Raw genomic sequence first — 24,564 nt, forward strand, 5'->3', positions numbered from 1 at the left:
ATCGTTTTATTGGTGAATAATACAACAATATACTGTATACATCATTTTAGTTCATGTAACAATTACAACAAAATAAAACAATTAATCGTTTTATTACAAACAACAGTTTTAACAAAGTCAATAATGCAAAATAAATGTAGAAAATCAAAAAGTGATCACGCTCCTGATTTACTACAAAGCTTTGAGTCTTCTGCGCATGACACATCTCGCGAGAGCAGAGCAGTCATAGACGAGAGCAGAACCGTCTTGTAACGTCAAGCGTGCCAACTGTCGTGAAAGCACATTGACGCAGAAAGAAGCCAGAAGGACGCTAATAAGTCAGTCTTATTATTTGTTCTTCAGTTTGAAATATTTACGTCGTATGAAATACATCTGAGTTTTTATTTTAAGGATAACATCGTCTCGATGCGCTAGAAGCACTTTGCTGCTTTTCGTGCTCGTTTATTGTTAGTTAGCTTAGCTCGCTAGTTAGCTTAGCTTGTTAGCTGCTAACAGAAGTTATCAACACGTAGAGATCAAGTGTGAGAGTAAAGTGTTGTGATTGTGTGAAAATGTCTACATTACACATGTTGAGAGCGTTGGTGGATCAGCGACTAACTGCTGCCGTTGAAGAAATATTTGTAGCGTTAGAAAGAACGATAGCAGAATACGAGGCGGAACTTTCTAGAACAAAAGAGGAGAACTATCAACTACTGGACGCTGTTTTCAAGAAACATCAAGTTGTGTTACACAGAACAGGTTTGTTGACTTCTTACTCTCACATGTTTACTAACTTTATATCTGATTATTTACACTTTTCTTCAATAGATGGTCAATCAGTGGTCTAGTGGTTAGAGTGTCCGCTCTGAGATGGGTAGGTTGTGAGTTCAAACCCCAGCCGAGTCATACCAAAGACTATAAAAATGTGAGCCATTACCTCCCTGCTTGGCACTCAGCATTAAGGGTTGGAATTGGGGGTTGAATCACCAAAAATTATTCCTGGGCGCAGCCACCGCTGCTGCCCACTGCTCCCCTCACCTCCCAGGGGGTGATCAAGGGTGATGGGTCAAATGCAGATAATAATTTTGCCACACCTAGTGTGTGTGTGTGTGTGTGTGTGTGTGTGTGTGTGTGTGTGTGTGTGTGTGTGTGTGTGTGTGTGTGTGTGTGTGTGTGTGTGTGTGTGTGACAGTCATTGGTACTTTAACTTAATAGGAAGATGGTTTGTCTTGTGGGGATGATGCAATGCTTTCATTTAGATTCTTCATGAAAAGGAGACAGTTTGAGGTTGATGTTCCTCTCATGTGTGATTGATTGATTGAAGGAGTTATGAGAAGTTTGCATAGGAAAGGCTACACTTTCATCACGGTACACATTCACTGCTCAGTGTTTCCCCAAGAAAATGTGTTAGTTAATCCTTATAAAAACATTTTATAAGGATTTTTACAAAATCACATTCAACAATCATGATTACATAATTTGGGATGAACCAACTTTAGCACAGGTGTAAGATAGTGACATGTTATTTACAACATGTCAAATGGCCCTCAACATCGTCAGGAAACAATGTGTGTCAATAAAACACTTTGAGGTATTTTAATTTTGACAGAAAAAAACATTTAATGCAACTGCAGTTTTACTTAACTCAATATTATTTATTACAAGAAACTACTCAAATAATTTTTAATACAAGCCTATTTAAAGGCCTACTGAAAGCCACTACTAGCGACCACGCAGTCTGATAGTTTATATATCAATGATGAAATCTTAACATTGCAACACATGCCAATACGGCCGGGTTAACTTATAAAGTGCAATTTTAAATTTCCCGCCACACTTCCGGTTGAAAAAGCCTTCGGAGGATGATGTATGCGCGTGACGTAGCCCGGGGAACAGAGGTATGCCTTCCCCATTGAATACAATACAAAAAACCTCTGTTTTCATTTCATAATTCCACAGTATTCTGGACATCTGTGTTGGTGAATCTTTTGCAATTTGTTTAATGAACAATGGAGACTGCAAAGAAGAAAGCTGTAGGTGGGATCGGTGTATTAGCGGCTGGCTGTAGCAACACAACAAGGATTACTCACTTGGATAGCAGACGCCTAGCCGATGCTAACCGGCCACCGCACAGACGATCGGGTGAAGTCCTTCGTCGCGCCGTCGATCGCTGGAACGCAGGTGAGCACGGGTGTTGATGAGCCGGACAGATGAAGGCTGGCTGGCGTAGATGGAGCGCTAATGTTTTTATCATAGTTCTGAGGTCCGGTTGCTAAGTTGCTAAGTCAGTCTTAGCGTCGTTAGCAACAGCATTGTTAAGCTTTGCCAGGCTGAGATCTATTAACAGTGTATGTACATGTCCATGGTTTAATAGTATTGTTGATCTTCTGTCTATCCTTCCAGTCAGGGATTTATTTATTTTGTTTCTATCTGCATTTGAGCCAGATGCTATCACGTTAGCTCATGCTAAAGAGCTTCGTCGATGTATTGTCGTGGAGATAAAAGGCACTGAATGTCCATTTCGCGTTCTCGACTCTCATTTTCAAGAGGATATAGTTTCCGAGGTGGTTTAAAATACAAATCCGTGATCCACAATAGAAAAAGGAGAGAGTGTGGAATCCAATGAGCCAGCTTGTACCTAAGTTAAGGTCAGAGCGAAAAAAAATATGTATTTCACTGCATTCTAGTCCGTCACTTTAACGCTCCTCGTCCACGAACCTTTCATCCTCGCTCAAATTAATCGGGTAATGGTCCGAATAGCTCTAGCTGTGTTGACAACGTCACGCTACTTCCGGTAGCTTTTATCAGAGACCAAAAGTTGCGAACTTTATCGACGTTGTTCTATACTAAATGCTTTCAGCAAAAATATGGCTATATCGCAAAATGATCAAGTATGACACATAGAATGGATCTGCTATCCCCGTTTAGATAAAAAAATTCATTTCAGTAGGCCTTTAAATACATGTAAAACAGCTGAACTTTAATATATGCTTGCCATCTTGACTTCTGATTCCAAAGCAAGTATTTTTGTCACACTGTTGTCAAACAATGATCATATTCAAACAAATATGATTCCACATTGTTGAAAGTGGTCATCTGAGAGCATTTGGAATTGCAGTGTAGTTCATATAAAAATGTTTTGATGCCCCATCTATCTGCCTTTTAACAATATTACTTCCTAGCAATGAAGTTAGCGCCCACATACCTGAAGTAGAGCTCTTCTCTCTTTCACCACAGAAGATTGTGGATTGCTCCTATTGGAATCTTGCTGCTCTTGTGCATCATTGGGCATATCTTTGTCTGTGACCAGGCTGTCAAGGGTGAATGGAGAATCCCGACTCCTGTGAGAGCTTGTGTCAATATCTGATGTTTCTATTCCAAATGGAATGGGTGTAGTTGATGGAGAAGCGCCCCAGATCTGCTGGCATAGTTGGAAGTACAGCAAAACAACTCTAGCGTAACCACTTCTTCCACCTGCGTCCACTGCTTGTCTGTACTTTCCACCAATCACTTTCAGTTTAGTGTCGATAGTTGTTCTTGTCATGTCCTCTTTCCGATGAGGATATTCCTCAGATGTCCCTCCAAGTCCGTACCGTTCAAAAATAGGGTAAGAATGTCACCAGACTTGGACTGGCAAGTTCCCCAGTCAGCACTTTGCTGAGTTTTGTTAACTTTAAGCTAAAAAATGATGTTTAAAAGTAGCTCTACTTCTCTGTCAGTCCACATAGATAATTATTTCTTTCCGTGACCCGCCATTTTCGCTATATGCCGCCTCCGGAAATGACGTTTTGGAGGTTTCTGATTGGCTAAAATGGTCTTAAGTCCTAGGCTACAGCGCCCCCAGTATTTTGGCATGCGTATGACACTCAGTGTATGCGTTTGCTTGGGGACAGTAATAGTTTTTTAAATGCACACGTGTGGCTGGAGATCCTGTTAAGACGTTAGTTTAGGTGGTGGCTCTTTGTTGTTAAGGCGGCTGCGTTAACAACAAAACGCTGCGGGAAACCCTGCTGCTACAAGAAAGCCTGAGATGGTTTCAGTGGAAATATTTTTTAACTCACATTACTATGTAGAAATTAGCATTTAAAATACAAATATACTGCAAGAAAATAAATGAAATTATAATTTACAATAAGCAAAAGGCTTTGTATAGTCCCAGTTACGAGTAGCCGCAAACTGTAATGTCTTCTCTTTTTGATAGGGACTTACACATTTTGGTGGGATAGCAGGAAAACCATTTAGAACCTTTTTTGTAGTGAAATCTGGGTTGAATGTCATTTGTACAACTACCTCAGGGTAGTTGCAATACATGGGTATTTTAGTGGTATGGTGTATCTTGTACACCAGGCCACCTGCAAGAAGCTGTACTCTGAAATGGTTGGCGGAAAGGTGAGCCCGAGATGGACGGTTGAGTAGAAGCCCAATAATTTTGTTTTGGCTGTCTGGAGTTTGTTTTTCAGGGCTTTTAAGGCGTCACGGTACCAAACATGAACTCCGTAGTCAAAGTGGGGTTAAATGAGTGCTTGTGTTAGAGTCTTAAGTGTATTTCTACCCACCAGCGGGGTGATCCTACTAAGTAAGAACTAGGGTTGTATGGTATACCGGTATTGGTATAGTACAGCGATACAAATGAATCATATTTGGTACTATACCGCCTGTAAAAAGTACTACTTCTATGATTATATCAATATTTTTTGGCATCACAACATCTGCTTTTGTTTTAAAAAAATATATATTATGTTTATAAAGTCAGTAAATATATCCCTGGACACATGAGGACTTTGAATATGACCAATGTATGATCCTGTAATTACTTGGTATCAGACTGATACCCAAATTTGTGGTATCATCCAAAACTAATGTAAAGTATCAAACAACAGAGGAATAAGTGATTATTACATTTTAACAGAAGTGTAGATAGAACATGTTAAAACAGAAAATAAGCAGATATTAACAGTAAATTAACAAGTAGATTAATAATCCATTTTCTACCACTTGTCCTTAATAATTTTGACGAAATAATAGGTAGATAAATGACACAATATGTTACTGCATATGTCAGCAGACTAAATTAGGAGCTTTTGTTTGTTTACTTCCTTCTAAAAGACAAGTTGTCTAGTAAGTTCACTATTTTATTTTAGGACAAACTTGCAATAAGAAACATATGTTTAATGTACCCGAAGACTTTTTGTTAAAATAAAGCCAATAATGCACTTTTTTGTGGTCCTTTCTATTTAGAAAAGTATCGAAATACATTTTGGTACAAGTCCCGCTACCAAAATATTGGTATCGGGACAACACTAGTAAGAACAGAATTTGTCGGTTGATTCTTTGACTACATTAGTAGTCATTTTTTCACTGGAGAGATTAGTCTCTACGATGCAGCCAAGATAGGTCATCTCATTTTTGTTTGTTATAATATTGTCACCCACTTTGACTGTGAAGTTATCTACTTTTCTGAGGTTAGGAATTGACCCAAAAACCTGTGTACTTGCAAGTACCAGGCGAGTCTTAATGTGCCAGTTTGTCATTGAAAGCCTTGCTAGTCTAGGTCTTAAGGATTGTAGCTTTGCTTGTTTTGTGGCCGTCAGCCTCGGTTCTATGTTCTTTATGGGTACAGAAAATGATGGAATGATCACTTAAGCCGCATACAGTAGTTCCACTTGTGGTGATCTTAGACTGGTCAGAAGTAACAACGAGGTCTATGAAGGTTTAAAAGGACTCACTCACCCTGGTAGTTTGCTTAATGAGCTAAGTGAGACAATGTTGGTGGCACAGCTTAGTGAAGGTTTTAAAAATGGTTGCATCCTTTCAGGACATATCAGTGTTCCAGTCCCCAAGAAGATGTAAACCTGTATCAACATGTTTACACAAAACTCACACACTCACTAAATACATTTTACACTGTAATCAAATCTAATTAAAGTTATAATTTCACTTCCTGATTCTGACTTACATGCAACAATAAATGTAAGTAACATTTATTTTCAATTACCAAAGTAGTCATCACTTGAATTATTAAAAGAACATAAAGGTGACTGACTTTCCTTCAGCGTGTCGTAGATGGTCTCCAATTCCTAAAGAAGAATTGTTGATGGAGATACTCCATAAAACACCACATAGTAAAACATGTTTTGGTAAAAGTTCCTTTTGGCCCAGCCAACAAAATGACCACAAAAAAGTATTCTGCATGATGACAAAAACTTACCATGAATGTTTTTTTAAGTGATTTTGGAATTAGATTTTTTATTTCCATGATATTGAAGTTATGGTGATGACTATGTAATACAAGATTGTGGTTGAGTTTAGAGATAAAGTTTAGGTGTCATAGACCGTATACAGAATAAAATATTTACACACTTTACATCAGTGAGTGTAAAGTTAAGAATGCCTCAATCAATGCTGCCTCGTACTTATAAAAACTTTTCAAATTGCCCCCATCAAATTTCCAAGTCTGTTTTTGTACTCACTTTTGAATTAATTGTAGTTACTGGGACAAAAGGAGGTATTTCCCGCATTTTTATTGGTTGTTTTGCTACACACTTTTAACACAACACACAGAAGAACGCAAATAATGTCATTGTGTTAACAGTGTCAGTCCAAAACTATGTATATTCTCTTTTTATCTTATTTGCTTATTTACCCAACAGACGTCCAGCAGCCCCCTCACATTGAATATGATGAGGAGGATCCACAGCCCCCCCACATGAAAGAGGAAGAGAAGGAAGTGTGGATCAGTCAGGAGGGAAAGTGTGTTGTAGGGCAGGAGGAGGATGATGTCAGCAAGTTTCCACTGACTGTTGTCTCTGTGAAGACTGAAGAGCATGAAGACAAAGCACCTGAGTCCTCACAGCTTCATCACAGTCCAAGTAAGCACATATCATTTTATTCTCAGGGCATTCAATCCATCACAACTGGACTGTTCACTTTGTCTTAGAAGACTCATCCAAGTAGGCTTCATCACTTCATGCTCATACACTTCAAGTCTTAAATCTAATCATTGCAATTTAGAGGGGAACTGCACTTTTTGGGGGGGAATTGTTTCTATCGTTCACAATCATTATGAAAGACACAACGGTGGATATATATAAAAATAAAAAAAATCACATTCTAAGTAGGGCTTGGCGATATGGCCTTTTATTAATATGTGGATATGTTTAGGCCATGTCACCATACACCATATATATGTGGATATGTTTAGGCCATGTCACGATACACCATATATATGTGGATATGTTTAGGCCATGTCACGATACACCATATATATGTGGATATGTTTAGGCCATGTCACGATACACCATATATATGTGGATATGTTTAGGCCATGTCACGATACACCATATACTGTATATGTGGATATGTTTAGTCCATGTCACGATACACCATATACCGGTATATGTGGATATGTTTAGGCCATGTCACGATACACCATATATATGTGGATATGTTTAGGCCATGTCACGATACACCATATATATGTGGATATGTTTAGGCCATGTCACGATACACCATATATATGTGGATATGTTTAGGCCATGTCACGATACACCATATATACAGGTATGTGGATATGTTCAGGCCATGTCACGATACACCATATATATGTGGATATGTTTAGGCCATGTCACGATACACCATATACTGTATATGTGGATATGTTTAGTCCATGTCACGATACACCATATATATGTGGATATGTTTAGGCCATGTCACGATACACCATATATATGTGGATATGTTTAGGCCATGTCACGATACACCATATATATGTGGATATGTTTAGGCCATGTCACGATACACCATATACTGTATATGTGGATATGTTTAGTCCATGTCACGATACACCATATATATGTGGATATGTTTAGGCCATGTCACGATACACCATATATATGTGGATATGTTTAGGCCATGTCACGATACACCATATATATGTGGATATGTTTAGGCCATGTCACGATACACCATATACTGTATATGTGGATATGTTTAGTCCATGTCACGATACACCATATATATGTGGATATGTTTAGGCCATGTCACGATACACCATATATATGTGGATATGTTTAGGCCATGTCACGATACACCATATATATGTGGATATGTTTAGGCCATGTCACGATACACCATATATATGTGGATATGTTTAGGCCATGTCACGATACACCATATACTGTATATGTGGATATGTTTAGTCCATGTCACGATACACCATATATATGTGGATATGTTTAGGCCATGTCACGATACACCATATATATGTGGATATGTTTAGGCCATGTCACGATACACCATATATATGTGGATATGTTTAGGCCATGTCACGATACACCATATATATGTGGATATGTTTAGGCCATGTCACGATACACCATATATACGGTATGTGGATATGTTTAGGCCATGTCACGATACACCATATATATGTGGATATGTTTAGGCCATGTCATGATACACCATATATATGTGGATATTTTGCCTTAGCCTTGAATGAACACTGAATGCATATAATCACAGCAGTATGATGATTCTATGTGTCTACATTAAAACATTCTTCTTCATACTACATTAATATATGCTACTTTTAAACTTTCATGCAGAGAGGGAAATCACAACTAAGTCAATTTAGCAAAAGTGTATTTATGAAACAGTTATTAAGCAGTGGCACAAACATTCATGTCATTTCAAAACAGAAAGTGCAATATTGTCAGAGACATTTTAAAACAAGCTATTAGTGCACTTTTGTGCATGATGTCACTAAGATGACATATCAAAACACCACTGAATTAAAGTGCACTTTTTGTACAGAATGCCACTACAATAGTTTAAAACAAATAAAGTGCACTTTTGTGCATGATGTCACACAAGATATTTCAATAAGTGTCAAATAAAAATGAGCTGCATAATAGGACATCAAATAGTGTATGTCCTTCACTATGTGGTAGGTTCCTGCGGACGTTATCTCCTTCTGTTGTTGACTATTTGTTTCATACGGTGTTGATGTGGAAATGGTTGCTTGGGCATTTTGTGGGTGTGGCACTGAACGGAGATGTTGACATGCAGAGTTTCAACTCCTCATTCTCTAGCGGGTGACTTTTTAAATGATGCTACATTAGCAGTGTTGCTACTTTTTGTAGCAACGCTTTTGCCACATACTTGTTCACCATCTACCCGCTTGAAGCCAAACCACCGCCAGACGATGGACCCCCTGCTGTTTTTTTGGGGAATGAATTATTCCTTCATTTGTTACCAGATTGGCACCTTCTTTCTCTCGTATTACCACTAGCACCACAGCTAACATTACCATGCCGCTACCTGTCTGCTCAGTGAGAGCGTATGACGTTGCACACGTGACAGTATGTGACGTATGTAAGAAGGTGCGCTTGTTTTATGTCTCTGTGAGAAGGAGAGACAAGAAAGAGTGAGAAGAGCCTGTAGTGTAATGCCTGCAGCTAAAAGCAACTGTGTGAGAACATATACTCCAATATCACCATATAGGCAATTTCTATATCGCACAGAGACAAACCCACGATATATCCAGTATATTCCATATATCACCCAGCCCTAATTCTAACTCATAAATGTAAATAAAAGTCCACTTGCAATGGAGCCAATGGGAGGTCCTCTATAACCATCCAAAATACACCAACAATACTCCATTTGCATTTTGTGGCTTGAATGTCCACCAAGTGTTAGTTGACTTGACTTGACTTGACTTTGACTTTATTTGGAACATGCAAGCATACAACATGATACATCACACATGCATGCATACAACATGATACATCACACATGCATGCATACAACATGAAACATCACACATGCATGCATACAACATGATACATCACACAGGCATGCATACAACATGATGCATCACACATGCATGCATACAACATGATACATCACACATGCATGCATACAACATGATACATCACACATGCATGCATACAACATGATACATCACACATGCATGCATACAACATGATACATCACACATGCAGGCATACAACACGATGCATCACACATGCATGCATACAACATGATGCATCACACATGCATGCATACAACATGATACATCACACATGCATGCATACAACATGATACATAAAACATGCATGCATACAATATGATACATCACACATGCATGCATACAACATGATACATCACACATGCATGCATACAACACGATACATCACACATGCATGCATACAACATGATACATCACACATGCATGCATACAACATGATACATCACACATGCAAGCATACAACATGATACATCACACATGCAAGCATACATCACACATGCATGCATACATCACACATGCATGCATACATCACACATGCATGCATACAACATGCTACATCACACATGCAAGCATACAACATGATACATCACACATGCATGCATACAACATGATTTATCACACATGCATGCATACAACATGATACATCACACATGCATGTATACAACATCACACATGCATGCATACATCACACATGCATGCATACATCACACATGCATGCATACAACATGGTACATCACACATGCATGCATACAACATGATACATCACACATGCAAGCATACAACATGATACATCACACATGCATGCATACAACATGATACATCACACATGCATGCATACAACATGATACATCACACATGCATGCATACAACATGATAAATCACACATGCATGCATACAACATGATACATCACACATGCATGCATACATCACACATGCATGCATACAACATGATACATCACACATGCATGCATACAACATGATACATCACACATGAATGCATACAACATGATACATCACACGTGCATGCATACAACATGATACATCACACGTGCATGCATACAACATGATACATCACACATGAATGCATACAACATGATACATCACACGTGCATGCATACAACATGATACATCACACATGCATGCATACAACATGATACATCACACATGCATGCATACAACATGATACATCACACATGCAAGCATACAACATGATACATCACACGTGCATGCATACAACATGATACATCACACGTGCATGCATACAACATGATACATCACACATGAATGCATACAACATGATACATCACACGTGCATGTATACAACTTGATACATCACACATGCATGCATACAACATGATACATCACACATGCAAGCATACAACATGATACATCACACATGCATGCATACATCACACATGCATGCATACAACATGATACATCACACATGCATGCATACAACATGATACATCACACATGCAAGCATACAACATGATACATCACACATGCATGCATACAACATGATGCATCACGCATGCATGCATACAACATGATGCATCACGCATGCATGCATACAATATGATGTATCACACATGCATGCATACAACATGATGCATCACACATGCATGCATACAACATGATACATCACACATGCATGCATACAACATGATACATCACACATGCATGCATACAACATGATACATCACACATGCATGCATACAACATGATACATCACACATGCATGCATACAACATGATACATCACACATGCATGCATACAACATGATACATCACACATGCATGCATACAACACGATACATCACACATGCATGCATACAACACGATACATCACACATGCATGCATACAACACGATGCATCACACATGCATGCATACAACACGATGCATCACACATGCATGCATACAACACGATACATCACACATGCATGCATACAACACGATACATAAAACATGCATGCATACAACACGATACATAAAACATGCATGCATACAATATGATACATCACACATGCATGCATACAACATGATACATCACACATGCATGCATACAACATGAAACATCACACATGCATGCATACAACATGATACATCACACATGCATGCATACAACATGAAACATCACACATGCATGCATACAACATGATACATCACACATGCATGCATACAACATGAAACATCACACATGCATGCATACAACATGATACATCACACATGCATGCATACAACATGATACATCACACATGCATGCATACAACATGATACATCACACATGCATGCATACAACACGACACATCACACATGCATGCATGCAACACGACACATCACACATGCATACATACAACACGATACATCACACATGCATGCATACAACATGATACATCACACATGCAAGCATACAACATGATACATCACACATGCAAGCATACATCACACATGCATGCATACATCACACATGCATGCATACATCACACATGCATGCATACATCACACATGCATGCATACAACATGATACATCACACATGCAAGCATACAACATGATACATCACACATTCATGCATACAACATGATACATCACACATGCATGCATACAACATGATACATCACACATGCATGCATACAACGTGATACATCACACATGAATGCATACAACATGATACATCATACGTGCATGCATACAACATGATACATCACACGTGCATGCATACAACATGATACATCACACATGAATGCATACAAAATGATACATCACACGTGCATGCATACAACATGATACATCACACATGCATGCATACAACATGATACATCACACATGCAAGCATACATCACACATGCATGCATACAACATGATACATCACACATGCATGCATACAACATGATACATCACACATGCATGCATACAACATGATACATCACACATGCATGCATACAACATGATGCATCACACATGCATGCATACAACATGATGCATCACACATGCATGCATACAACACGACACATCACACATGCATGCATACAACATTATACATCACACATGCATGCATACAACATGATACATCACACATGCATGCATACAACATGATACATCACACATGCATGCATACAACATGATACATCACACATGCATGCATGCATACAACATGATACATCACACATGCATGCATACAACATGATACATCACACATGCAAGCATACAACATGATACATCACACATGCATGCATACAACATGATACATCACACATGCATGCATACAACATGATACATCACACATGCATGCATACAACATGATGCATCACACATGCATGCATACAACATGATGCATCACACATGCATGCATACAACATGATACATCACACATGCAAGCATACAACATGATACATCACACATGCATGCATACAACACGATACATCACACATGCATGCATACAACATGATACATCACACATGCATGCATACAACATGATACATCACACATGCATGCATACAACGTGATACATCACACATGCATGCATACAACATGATACATCACACATGCATGCATGCATACAACATGATACATCACACATGCATGCATGCATACAACATGATACATCACACATGCATGCATGCATACAACATGATACATCACACATGCATGCATACAACATGATACATCACACATGCATGCATACAACATGATACATCACACATGCATGCATACAACATGATACATCACACATGCATGCATACAACATGATACATCACACATGCATGCATACAACATGATACATCACACATGCATGCATGCATGCATACAACATGATACATCACACATGCATGCATACAACATGATACATCACACATGCAAGCATACAACACGATACATCACTCATGCATGCATACAACATGATACATCACTCATGCATGCATACAACATGATACATCACACATGCATGCATACAACATGATACATCCCACATGCATGCATACAACATGATACATCACACATGCATGCATACAACATGATACATCACAATTTCCAGTTTGTCTATTCAACATGTTGGAAAAGGAGTAGGAAGAAGCAGAGCTTATTTTGTTGACTTCCTGTTCTCAATGTATTCACAATATACTCCATAAGTAATCACAGTAAAAATAAACGGGAACGGCGTGGCGAAGTTGGGAGAGTGGCCGTGCCAGCAAGCTGAGGGTTACTGGTTCAATCCCCACCTTCTACCATCCTAGTCACGTCCGTTGTGTCCTTGAGCAAGACACTTCACCCTTGCTCCTGATGGGTCCTGGTTAGTGCCTTACATGGCATCTCCCGCCATCATCTCCCTACCACGGCCTTCAATTTCACTGCTATGCCGACGACACACAACTATACCTTTCCACCACGACCATCACCCCAGCCACCCAATCCACCCTTACCACCTGCCTCACAGACATAAAAACCTGGATGCAAAAAAACTTTCTAAAACTCAACTGCAACAAATCTGAAATAATTATAATTGGCCCCGACTCCCTCACTCGCTCCACTCAGGACTTTTCATTAAACATCGACGGCTCCCTTGTCACTACCTCCACCCACATCCGCAATCTAGGTGTAATCTTCGACCCTACCCTCTCATTCCTCCCCCATGTAAACCACATCACCAAAACTGCATTCTTCCACCTCAGAAACATTGCCCGTCTCCGGCCCTCCCTCACACCCTCTGCTGCCGAAACCCTCATCCACGCCTTCATCTCATCCCGGCTAGACTATTGCAACAGCATCCTCTATGGCATCACTTCCAAAACCCTCAATAAACTGCAATATGTCCAGAACTCCGCTGCCCGCCTGCTCACCGGAACCCGCTCCAGAGAGCACATCACACCTGTCCTTCATGACCTCCACTGGCTGCCTGTCAAATACAGAATCCCTTTTAAAATACTCCTCACCACCTACAAGGCACTCCATAACCTGGCTCCACCCTACCTCTCTGACCTCCTCCAGCCACACGTTCCGTCCCGTTCCCTCAGGTCTAGTGATGCTGGCCTCCTGGAGGTCCCCAAGACCAGGCGCCGAACCTGGGGCGACAGGGCCTTCTCCGTGGCTGCCCCCTCTCTCTGGAACGCTCTCCCCAGGCACATCAGAGAAGCCCCCTCCCTCCCTACCTTCAAAACCACCCTAAAAACTCACCTCTTCACATTAGCCTTTCCAAACTGACCCTGCCCTTGGTGTTTCTTTATTATTATTTTTTTCTTTTCTTAGTTTCTTTTCCTAATAAAGTTGTTTACTTTACAGTTCCTTGTCCATGTGTCCTGGATTCGCTTTCCCTTTTTCAAGATCCTGGCTTGTCTTGCAATTTCTGCGTTTCTCTTTGTGAGATGCTCATTTACATATACTCCTGTGCCTTTCAAATTTTTCCCAGCTTAAGCATTTCAATTTTATGTTTTCTACTCACAAAACGGATGATGATGTTGGATCTGTTGTTTTGTTTCAGTGGAATGGCGTGGCATGCAGCTATACTTGAACTGCATACAGGAATTCCTTTGTTATTGAAGAATTTGATGACTTGCTGCTCAAGCGTGTGCGGTTCACCTCTTGGTGCACCTTCTCCCTCCTTGTCACCTGCTGTGATCCTTGCATAGGAGCGGTGGCTGGTCTCAAGCCCAGAAATCACCAGGTCATCCATCCTCGAGTACTGCTCTAGATCGTCCACTTTTCTTTCAAGTTCTTCAATCTTCTTGTCTTTGTCTTTGATAATTGCCTGCAGCTGCTTAATTTCACCAATTAAGTCCAGAAGGCCCGTTTGCTGTTTTGCTACTTTACTCAGTTCCTCTGACATGAAATTCAGAGACTTTTTCACCTCCTCCATTTCTTCTGCTAATTTCTTAGTCGCCATTGTTTAGTGAGGAAAAGTACTTTTAGAATCCAGTTGATCTTTCAAAATACTTTCTGTTTCCAGGCAATCCAGTATTGATGGCGTGTCAGTGCATTGAAGCACATGTCATCAAAAAGTCTCCAACAAGTCCAAAATCACAAAAATGATCCGGCAGTTAGATGTTTATCTTCCTTATAAACATGAAGATGTTGCTCTGCTGGATGGATGTCAACTTATTTTCAAGCTTTTTCATGAACTGTTGGAGCTGTGTCACCCAGTGCATCTAGCCGGCAGCCATCTTGAAACTCCAGTGCCACAGTATGTATATCTATGGTATCATTATAGTCCTCAATTGAAACTGGGTCTGGAATCCTTTCTTCCAATTTTACAAATAAATTATTGAAGCTTTTAACTACTTATTTTATGTTGTCATTATTTGTGTTTCCGCCTAAGAAGCATTGGGGGTAATCCCTCTTAGTGCCAAGGCAATTATAAGCTTTGGCTTCAGCCTATTCCCTTTTCCGTCATTCTTTTTCTTTTCTTTTGGTGTGTAAATGTGTATGATTGTTAAATATGTATCATCTGTACTGTTAAACTGCTCACACAGAATGGTTGATGGTTGATTATATGATGGAAATAAACTTATTTCATTAAAATAAACATATGGGACGCAGGTTGTCTTACGTCAGCACCAGAAGTGGTAAAATCAGCTGCTCACCTGGCAGGTTTTTTGGGGATGAATAGGGAAGTCCTTCTTTAGCTGCCGTCTTGTTTTATCATATATTGCTGCCTTTGCACCTGTCAATGTTCACTTTTGTATGCACATTAAATCAACAACGCATCTTGACTTTGGAGCAATGTTCACAGACTCTAGTATTTGGCTCTCTATTAGATGTGACAGTGCCTACCTCTTTAGGACCACCCTTTCTAGATACATAAAGATGTGTATTTACAACATTAATATATACATACTATGCAAATATAAAAAAGGTAAGCTTTTAGTTACTTTTAATAAGTTTTGTTTTAAATGTTTTGTTTGTCATTTGTTTTTAATCTTCATTATTTACTTCAAGTTATTACAGTATGTCTCTATATACATATTTATTTGATACATTTTGGCCAAAGGAGGCACATTTCAATTTCTTACTCACACTTGTTATTACATATGTTGGCCAGAGGGGGGTGAATAGGGAAGTCCTTCTTTAGTTCTCACACCTCTTCATATGGAAGATACTTTTCCTTCTTCATGTCTCAAGAACACGCACACACGCACGCACACACACACATACACACACACGTTATTGTATGAGTGACCTTCTTGACAACCTCTGAAAAATGGCTACCTCTTTAGGACCAGCATTTTTAAATATATAAAGATTTATATTTACAGCATTAATAATATATACATACTATGCAAATATAAAAAAGGTATTTTTTTAGTAAATTTGTTTTGGATTTAGTTTTTTGTAATTGGTTTTCAATCTTCAATATTTACTTATTTAAGTTATCACGCTCTCTCTCTTTCTATCCATCCATCCATCTATCTATCTATCTATCTATCTATCTATCTATGTATGTATGTATGTATGTATGTATGTATGTATGTATGTATGTATGTATGTATGTATGTATATATATGTATATGTATGTATGTATGTATGTATGTATGTATATAATATATATAATATCATTTATTTATATATATATATATATATATATATATATATATATATATATATATATATATATATATATATATATATATATATATATATATATATATATATATATATATATATATATATATATATAATATACAGTGTTTCACATAAACTGCCAAGATACCTGTGGCGGTGGGTGCGTGGCTATGGGCGTGGTCAACATGACACCATCGAGTAATTTGCATAATTTACTACAATAATATAATTTTCTCTAGAAAGGCTCAAAAAATTTATACTTACTAATTAATAATTACAGTTCTGTCACAATGGAGGGGTGCGCTTGCTGCGCGGTTGTTCTTCCAATGCAAAAAATGGACGGCTCCGGACGACAGGCGTAAGGTAAGAAATTATTTATTTCTCATAAATCACCGAACTACCACAAAAGCAGGCAAACAACAAAAAAGGCAAACGTGCCTAACAAACGTAAAGTTAGTATTAGCATAGGTTCTGGCATGGAACAAAAACTTACTTGTCAAAGGTGTGACGCAAACACACGCAAGCAGGATGAGTGACTGGCAAAGGCAACTTAAATAATGCCTCTGATTAGCGCTCGGGAAGCAGGTGAGCGGGCGAACACTAATCAGAGACAGGTGCACACAAAGAGTGACCATGACAACCAAAACAAACTCACAGGAGCACAACCAAGAACTAAAGCAATCCAAAACTAACAGAAAATAACTAAACAAATATGATCCGGACCACGGATCATGAAAGAATCCCCTCCTCAAGGACAGATACAAGATGTCCAAAACTAAAAACAAGCAGGGCCAAAAGTCACGGGAGGGCGGAGGGAGGACTTGGCGGTGGGTCGCCAGGCCAAGTGTCCCCGAATCCACCGAGGCAAAGTCAAGTGGCAGCGGCGAGTGGAACGCCGCTGCAGCAGGCGAGGCGGGCGACCCGGAAATGGCCACATTCGTGGCCGACGGGGAGGTGGGCGCACTTGGCGAGGCGGCGAGTCAGGCGTGGTAGCAGGTGCAGGCGGCGAGTCAGGCGTGGTAGCAGGTACCAGCGGCGAGTCAGGCGTGGTAGCAGGTACCGCCGGCGAAGCTTGACGTGGTGCCGGTACAGGTACAAGTGTCTGGCGTGGTGCCGGTACAGGTACAAGTGTCTGGCGTGGTGCCGGTACAGGTACAAGTGTCTGGCGTGGTGCCGGTACAGGTGTCTGGCGTGGTACAGGTGTCTGGCGTGGTGCAGGAACTGGTGTCTGGCGAGGAGCAGGAACTGGAGTCTGGCGAGGAGCAGGAACTGGTGTCTGGCGAGGAGCAGGAACTGGTGTCTGGCGAGGAGCAGGAACTGGAGTCTGGCGAGGAGCAGGAACTGGTGTCTGGCAAGGAGCAGGAACTGGTGTCTGGCGAGGAGCAGGAACTGGAACTGGAGATGGTGACGTTTGCAAGCCCACCGGATATGATGGTGGTGTCTGCAAGCCCATGGGGGCTGAGGTTAGCCATGAGCATGGCGGAAGCGGTCTAGCTGGGGGTTGCGGCCTGGCATGCCGAAAGACTGGTGGTGGCGGCCGGGATGGAGGTTGCTGCCTGGTTGGGCGCAGCTGAGCCACCCCACCAGCACAGCTCCCGGCCCCAGCCCCCCCTCAAGGGGCGGATACCAGACGCGCTCCTTGCGGTCAGGAACAGTCTTTAAGGGTGGGTCAGGAGGGGGATAGAAGCCTCCCCTTTAAATTGTCCAAATTGTCTTTTTGTATTCCCCACCTTATTTTGCGTGGGTGGACAAAAAGAAAATGTCCGTGACTTGGGCGGGGCTTGAATTTTCGAGGGCGAAACAGAATTCGGAAAAAAAAAGCAGGTAAGCAGGTGAGCGGGCGAGCACTAATCAGAGACAGGTGCACACAAAGAGTGACCATGACAATCAAAACAAACTCACAGGAGCACAACCAAGAACTAAAGCAATCCAAAAGTAACAGAAAATAACTAAACAAACATGAGCCGGACCACGGATCATGACAAGTTTGGTTTTAAACGTCCATCCATCCATTTTAAAATATAATTACAACACTTTATGTACATATTTATATACAGATTTGAACAATAAGTTATTCACTGAAATATATTTATTAATTGTGGTTCTTACAAAAAATATATCTTATAAAATATAAAAGCTAGAATGTCTCTTAAAGCTCTGCCCCTTTAATTAGTGCATACTAAATAATTTAACTTTAGCCTACTACTACAATCATATTATTTACCAGCAACATAAAGTGAAACAGAGGCAGAGGTGTCCTGCCACAGTCAGTAACAAATAAACAGAAAACAGTAGTGGTCAAATACAAATAAGGCAACAAGAGAAGTATCCTACACTTCTCTTTTGTAAAGTAAATCTGAACAGCTTTTATGGGCATCTACATCAACTATATGATTTGCCTGAGAAGCTGGACAGGACAACAAAAAAAATGTATTTTATTTTTTTAAATTTGTGGCGGACGTAATTCTTTTGTGGCGGGCCGCCACAAATAAATGAATGTGTTTGAAACACTGATATATATATATATATATATATATATATATATATATATATATATATATATATATATATATATATATATATATATATATATATATATATATATATATATATATATACATTGTTTTGATTACAACATATTACATATGTTGACTAGATGTTGAGGTATTTGCTGGGAGTCCATATTGGTTCTCCACCAGCGTCCCACTTTTGTTGATAAATAAATCTAATCAGCTATTGAATAGTTTTTCCATGATTTTGTAGAATGGTGTAAGTAATGAAACTGGTGTGTAGTTAGTAAACTGGTGTATGTCTCCATTCTTATAAATTGGTACGACTTTTGCAATTTTCATTTTGTCAGGGAATTTGCCGGTTAGAAATGATATGTTGCTGATATATGTCAGAGGTTCTAAAATGTCTTCTATAACCTTTTTTATGGTTACCATATCTATTCCATGACAGTCGCTTGAGGTCTTGGATTTACAATGTTTTACAATTTGGATTATTTCTTCTTTTGTCACGTTCTTAAGAAACATGGAATTGGGATTTATGTCTATGAGCTCACTCAAGTCCTCAACTGATCCATCATCTGCATTTGGAAATCTTTCTTCCACATTTTTAACAAAGTCATCATTAAAACGTTCAACTATTTGGTTCATATTGTCATTTTTTGTATTTCCATGTAGAAAGTACTGGGGGTAATCTTTCTTAGCAGCATTTTCAATTATGCTATTTAGGATGTTGCTCTCATGTTGTTTCTGTTCTTCTTTAATAATTGTCTGTAGTATTCCTTCTTACATGTTCCTAGTATACCAATTAGCTTGTTTTTATATTTCTTATACTTATTTTCTGCCTCTATAGATGTCTGTGTTATTAATATTCCATATAATGTTTTTGTGACAAGCATTTTTCAGTCCTTTTGTCATCCATGGTTGGTTGTTTTTCTTTTGCTTCTTACTAACTTCTTTCCATGGACAACATAAACATTGATATTATACATATATATATATATATATATATATATATATATATATATATATATATATATATATATATATATATATATATATATATATATAAATGCTGTTAAATGTAGCTTTGATGTGGCAAGCTACTTTTGCAGTGTAGCTTGTAGTGTAGCGTGCTACAATTCTCTGAGGATAGCTTAGCTACATTTAATTGAGAGTACACTGTATTTTCTTGAATTGGCGCTGGGAATATAGTATTCGCATGCCTCGAATTACAGCCGGGTCAAACTCGTTTCGCAAAATAATTAGCGCATGCTTGGCACTTCCGCCGGGTCAAATATGAGTCATTAAATGACTCCCGCCTCCTGGTGGTAGAGGGCGCTAGTGATCCTTCTTGCGACTACTGGTACTGCAGAAGACCGGTGCTGCAGAAGAAGACAACACGCAGCAAGAGTGCGCAGCCATTGTTTGCTTGAACTTTTAACATGGAGGATTACATATCTAAAATAAAACAGTTTTCTAAACTGGCCCTTCAATCGAAGCAGGAGGTAATACTTAAAAGGAAGATCTCCATCGAGACAAAGAGACTTTTAAAATTGAAGAAAGATAAGGAAGACTTCTATATCGATGCTTTTCTTCAAAAGGAGCTGGCATGGTCTCATTTATACCTAAAGGTAAGATAATAATAATATTGTTTTTATTAAATGTGCTTTTCATGATAAGGTAAGCGCCGGAGTGAGAAAAGCTTTTAAAATAATTAGCGCATGCTTGGCCATCCCGCAGGCTTCTGGTAAGCGCCGGAGTGACAGGAGGTTTTAAATTAATTAGCGCCCCGGCGGCTATTCAAGGAAATACGGTAACTTGTAGCTTAGCTTACTACATTGTCCAGGTAGCTTGCCCATCACTGTCTATTTGGCCTAGCTCACATGTCAATAGTTTGAATACTGCAAACTTCAATACAGTAACACCTCATTTGTTCTGCAGACGTCCAGCGGGTGTCAGCGGGGAGTCATGAAGAGGAGTGGCACACCAGTGTGGGACAGAAGGAGCTACAGGCCCCCTCCCACATTAAAGAGGAGCAGCTTCATGATGAAGATGAAGCTCAGTCCTTACAGCTTCATCACAGTCAAAGTGAGGAGAACAGAGGGGCGGAGCTTGTAAGTCAACACATCACAGAAGCTGATGGAGAGCATTGTGAAGATATAAAGTCAGAACCAGACAGCATCTTTGCTCCACTGTCAGACATGGACCACATGATGTCACACTCTTCTGATCACAGTGACCACATCCAAAAACCTTTGGAGAGTCAAAATGACTCTAAAGGTGATACGAGACATCACACTAACAACAAACACTTTGACTGCTCTCAATGTGGGAAATCATTTAGACATAACAGTTATTTTATAAGACACATGAGAATACATACTGGAGAGAAACCTTTTTCTTGCTCAGTTTGTAAGAAGAGTTTCTCCACAAAGCAAAGCATGACCATACACATGAGAACACACACTGGAGAGAAACCTTTTATTTGCTCTGTTTGTAAGAAGAGTTTCTCCCAAAAGCCAAATATGACCAAACACATGAGAACACACACTGGAGAGAAACCATTTTTGTTGCACTGTGTGTGATAAGATGTTCAGGTTTAAGTATAAGGTCAGTAAACACAAGTGTGTAACAGTCATGGAAGCTGCAGGGATTTAAAAAGACTTAAACAGTGATTGTGCTAAATGTAGTTTAAAAACACAGCATGTTTAATAATAATGTATATTTGATGTTGTATGTAGTGCTTCTCATCTTCTAGTTTTATATGTTGTCCTGTAATTACTGTTTAAAGGCCTACTGAAAGCCACTCTGATAGTTTATATATCAATGATGAAATCTTAACATTGCAACACATGCCAATACGGCCGGGTTAACTTATAAAGTGCAATTTAAAATTTCCCGCCACACTTCCGGTTGAAAACGTTTTATTATGCTGACGTATGCGTGTGACGTCACGAGGGCAAGGGAAGTATTCGGAGACCGTAGAATCCAATACAAATAGCTCCGTTTTCATTTCATAATTCCACAGTATTCTGGACATCCGTGTTGGTGAATCTTTTGCAATTTGTTTAATGAACAATGGAGGCTGCAAAGAAGAACGTTGTAGGTGGGATCGGTGAATTAGCGGCTGGCTGTAGCAACACAACAAGGACTACTTACTTGGATAGCAGACGCCTAGCCGATGCTAGCCGCCAACCCCACGGATGATCGGGTGAAGTCCTTAGTCGCGCCGTCGATCGCTGGAACGCAGGTGAGCACGGGTGTTGATGAGCAGATGAGGGCTGGCTGGAGTAGGTGGATAGCTAATGTTTTTATCATAGCTCTGTGAGGTCCGGTTGCTAAGTTAGCTTCAGCGTCGTTAGCAAAAGCATTGTTAAGCTTTGCCAGGCTGGGAATTATTAACCGTGTAATTACATGTACATGGTTTAATAGTATTGTTGATCTTCTGTCTATCCTTCCAGTCAGGGGTTTATTTATTTTGTTTCTATCTGCATTTGAGAACGATGCTATCACGTTAGCTCAGTAGCTAAGTGTGTCACCGAAGTATTGTCGTGGAGATAAAAGTCACTTTGAATGTCCATTTCGCGTTCTCGACTCTCATTTTCAAGAGGATATAGTATCCCAGGTGGTTTAAAATACAAATCCGTGATCCACAATAGAAAAAGGAGAGAGTGTGGAATCCAATTAGCCAGCTTGTACCTAAGTTACGGTCAGAGCGAAAAAAGATACGTCCTTCACTGCCTCTCTAGTGATTCACTCTAGCGTAACTCATCCACGAATCTTTCATCCTCGCTCAAATTAATGGGGTAATCGTCGCTTTGTCGCTCCGAATCTCTCTCGCTCCATTGTAAACAAAGGGGAATTGTGAGGAATATTACCTCCTGTGACGTCACGCTACTTCCGGTACAGGCAAGGCTTTTTTATCAGCGAGCAAAAGTTGCGAACTTTATCGTGGATTTTCTCTACTAAATCCTTTCAGCAAAAATATGGCAATATCGCGAAATGATCAAGTATGACACATAGAATGGATCTGCTATTCCCATTTAAATAAATAAAAATCATTTCAGTAGGCCTTTAAGTTGTGTGCATGTATTGAATATTATATATGTAGCTACTATTTTATTCTATTTTATCATTGTTAAAGAGAGGACATCTTATTATTTTCATTTGGTTTTTTTCCACACATTTTTCCATTGCATTTTATTGATGTGTTTATCCAATTAAAAGTTTGAATGAATAAAATGGTTAACAAAATGTGGACTGTGGTAGATTAGCAGCATTGTTACATCATGGATGTTAACTACTGCAAAACATCAACAAAGAAGAAAAATGCTGAAGTTAGCAACACATCACTGAACTTTAGAGCCATCGTGAGTGGAGTTGCTTGTTTTTATTGCTGCATTTCTACCTATTTCACCTCACATCTTCACTTTTAATCCTAAAGCCCTGAGATCGGTAGGTTGGAGTTCAAATCCCAGCCGAGTCATACCAAAGACTATTAAAATGCCTGCTTGGCACTCAGCATCAAGGGTTGGAGTTGGGGGTTAAATCACCAAAATGATTCCCGGGCGCGGTGCCGCTGCTGCCCACTGCTCCCCAAGGGGATGGGTCAAATGCAGAGGACAAATTTCACCACATCTAGTGTGTGTGTGACAACCATTGGTACTTTAATCTTAATCTTAATCTTAAAGTCTTCTTCAAATATATTGTT

At 39.5% G+C, this 24,564-nt stretch overlaps 1 protein-coding gene across 1 annotated transcript; it reads left to right on the top strand.

Annotated features, from left to right (window-relative positions):
• The first annotated feature begins 273 nt into the window (after positions 1–273).
• Positions 274–24,343, top strand: LOC133658703 (zinc finger and SCAN domain-containing protein 2-like). The gene is made up of 3 exons (XM_062061046.1): positions 274–738; positions 6,630–6,848; positions 21,795–24,343. Exons 1-3 carry the CDS (start codon positions 552–554, stop codon positions 22,436–22,438), a joined length of 1,050 nt encoding a protein of 349 aa, XP_061917030.1. The 5' UTR covers positions 274–551; the 3' UTR covers positions 22,439–24,343.
• Positions 24,344–24,564: the final 221 nt, after the last annotated feature.

This window comes from Entelurus aequoreus, linkage group LG10 (genome assembly GCF_033978785.1).
Source record: "Entelurus aequoreus isolate RoL-2023_Sb linkage group LG10, RoL_Eaeq_v1.1, whole genome shotgun sequence".
NCBI classification, from domain to species: domain Eukaryota; kingdom Metazoa; phylum Chordata; class Actinopteri; order Syngnathiformes; family Syngnathidae; genus Entelurus; species Entelurus aequoreus.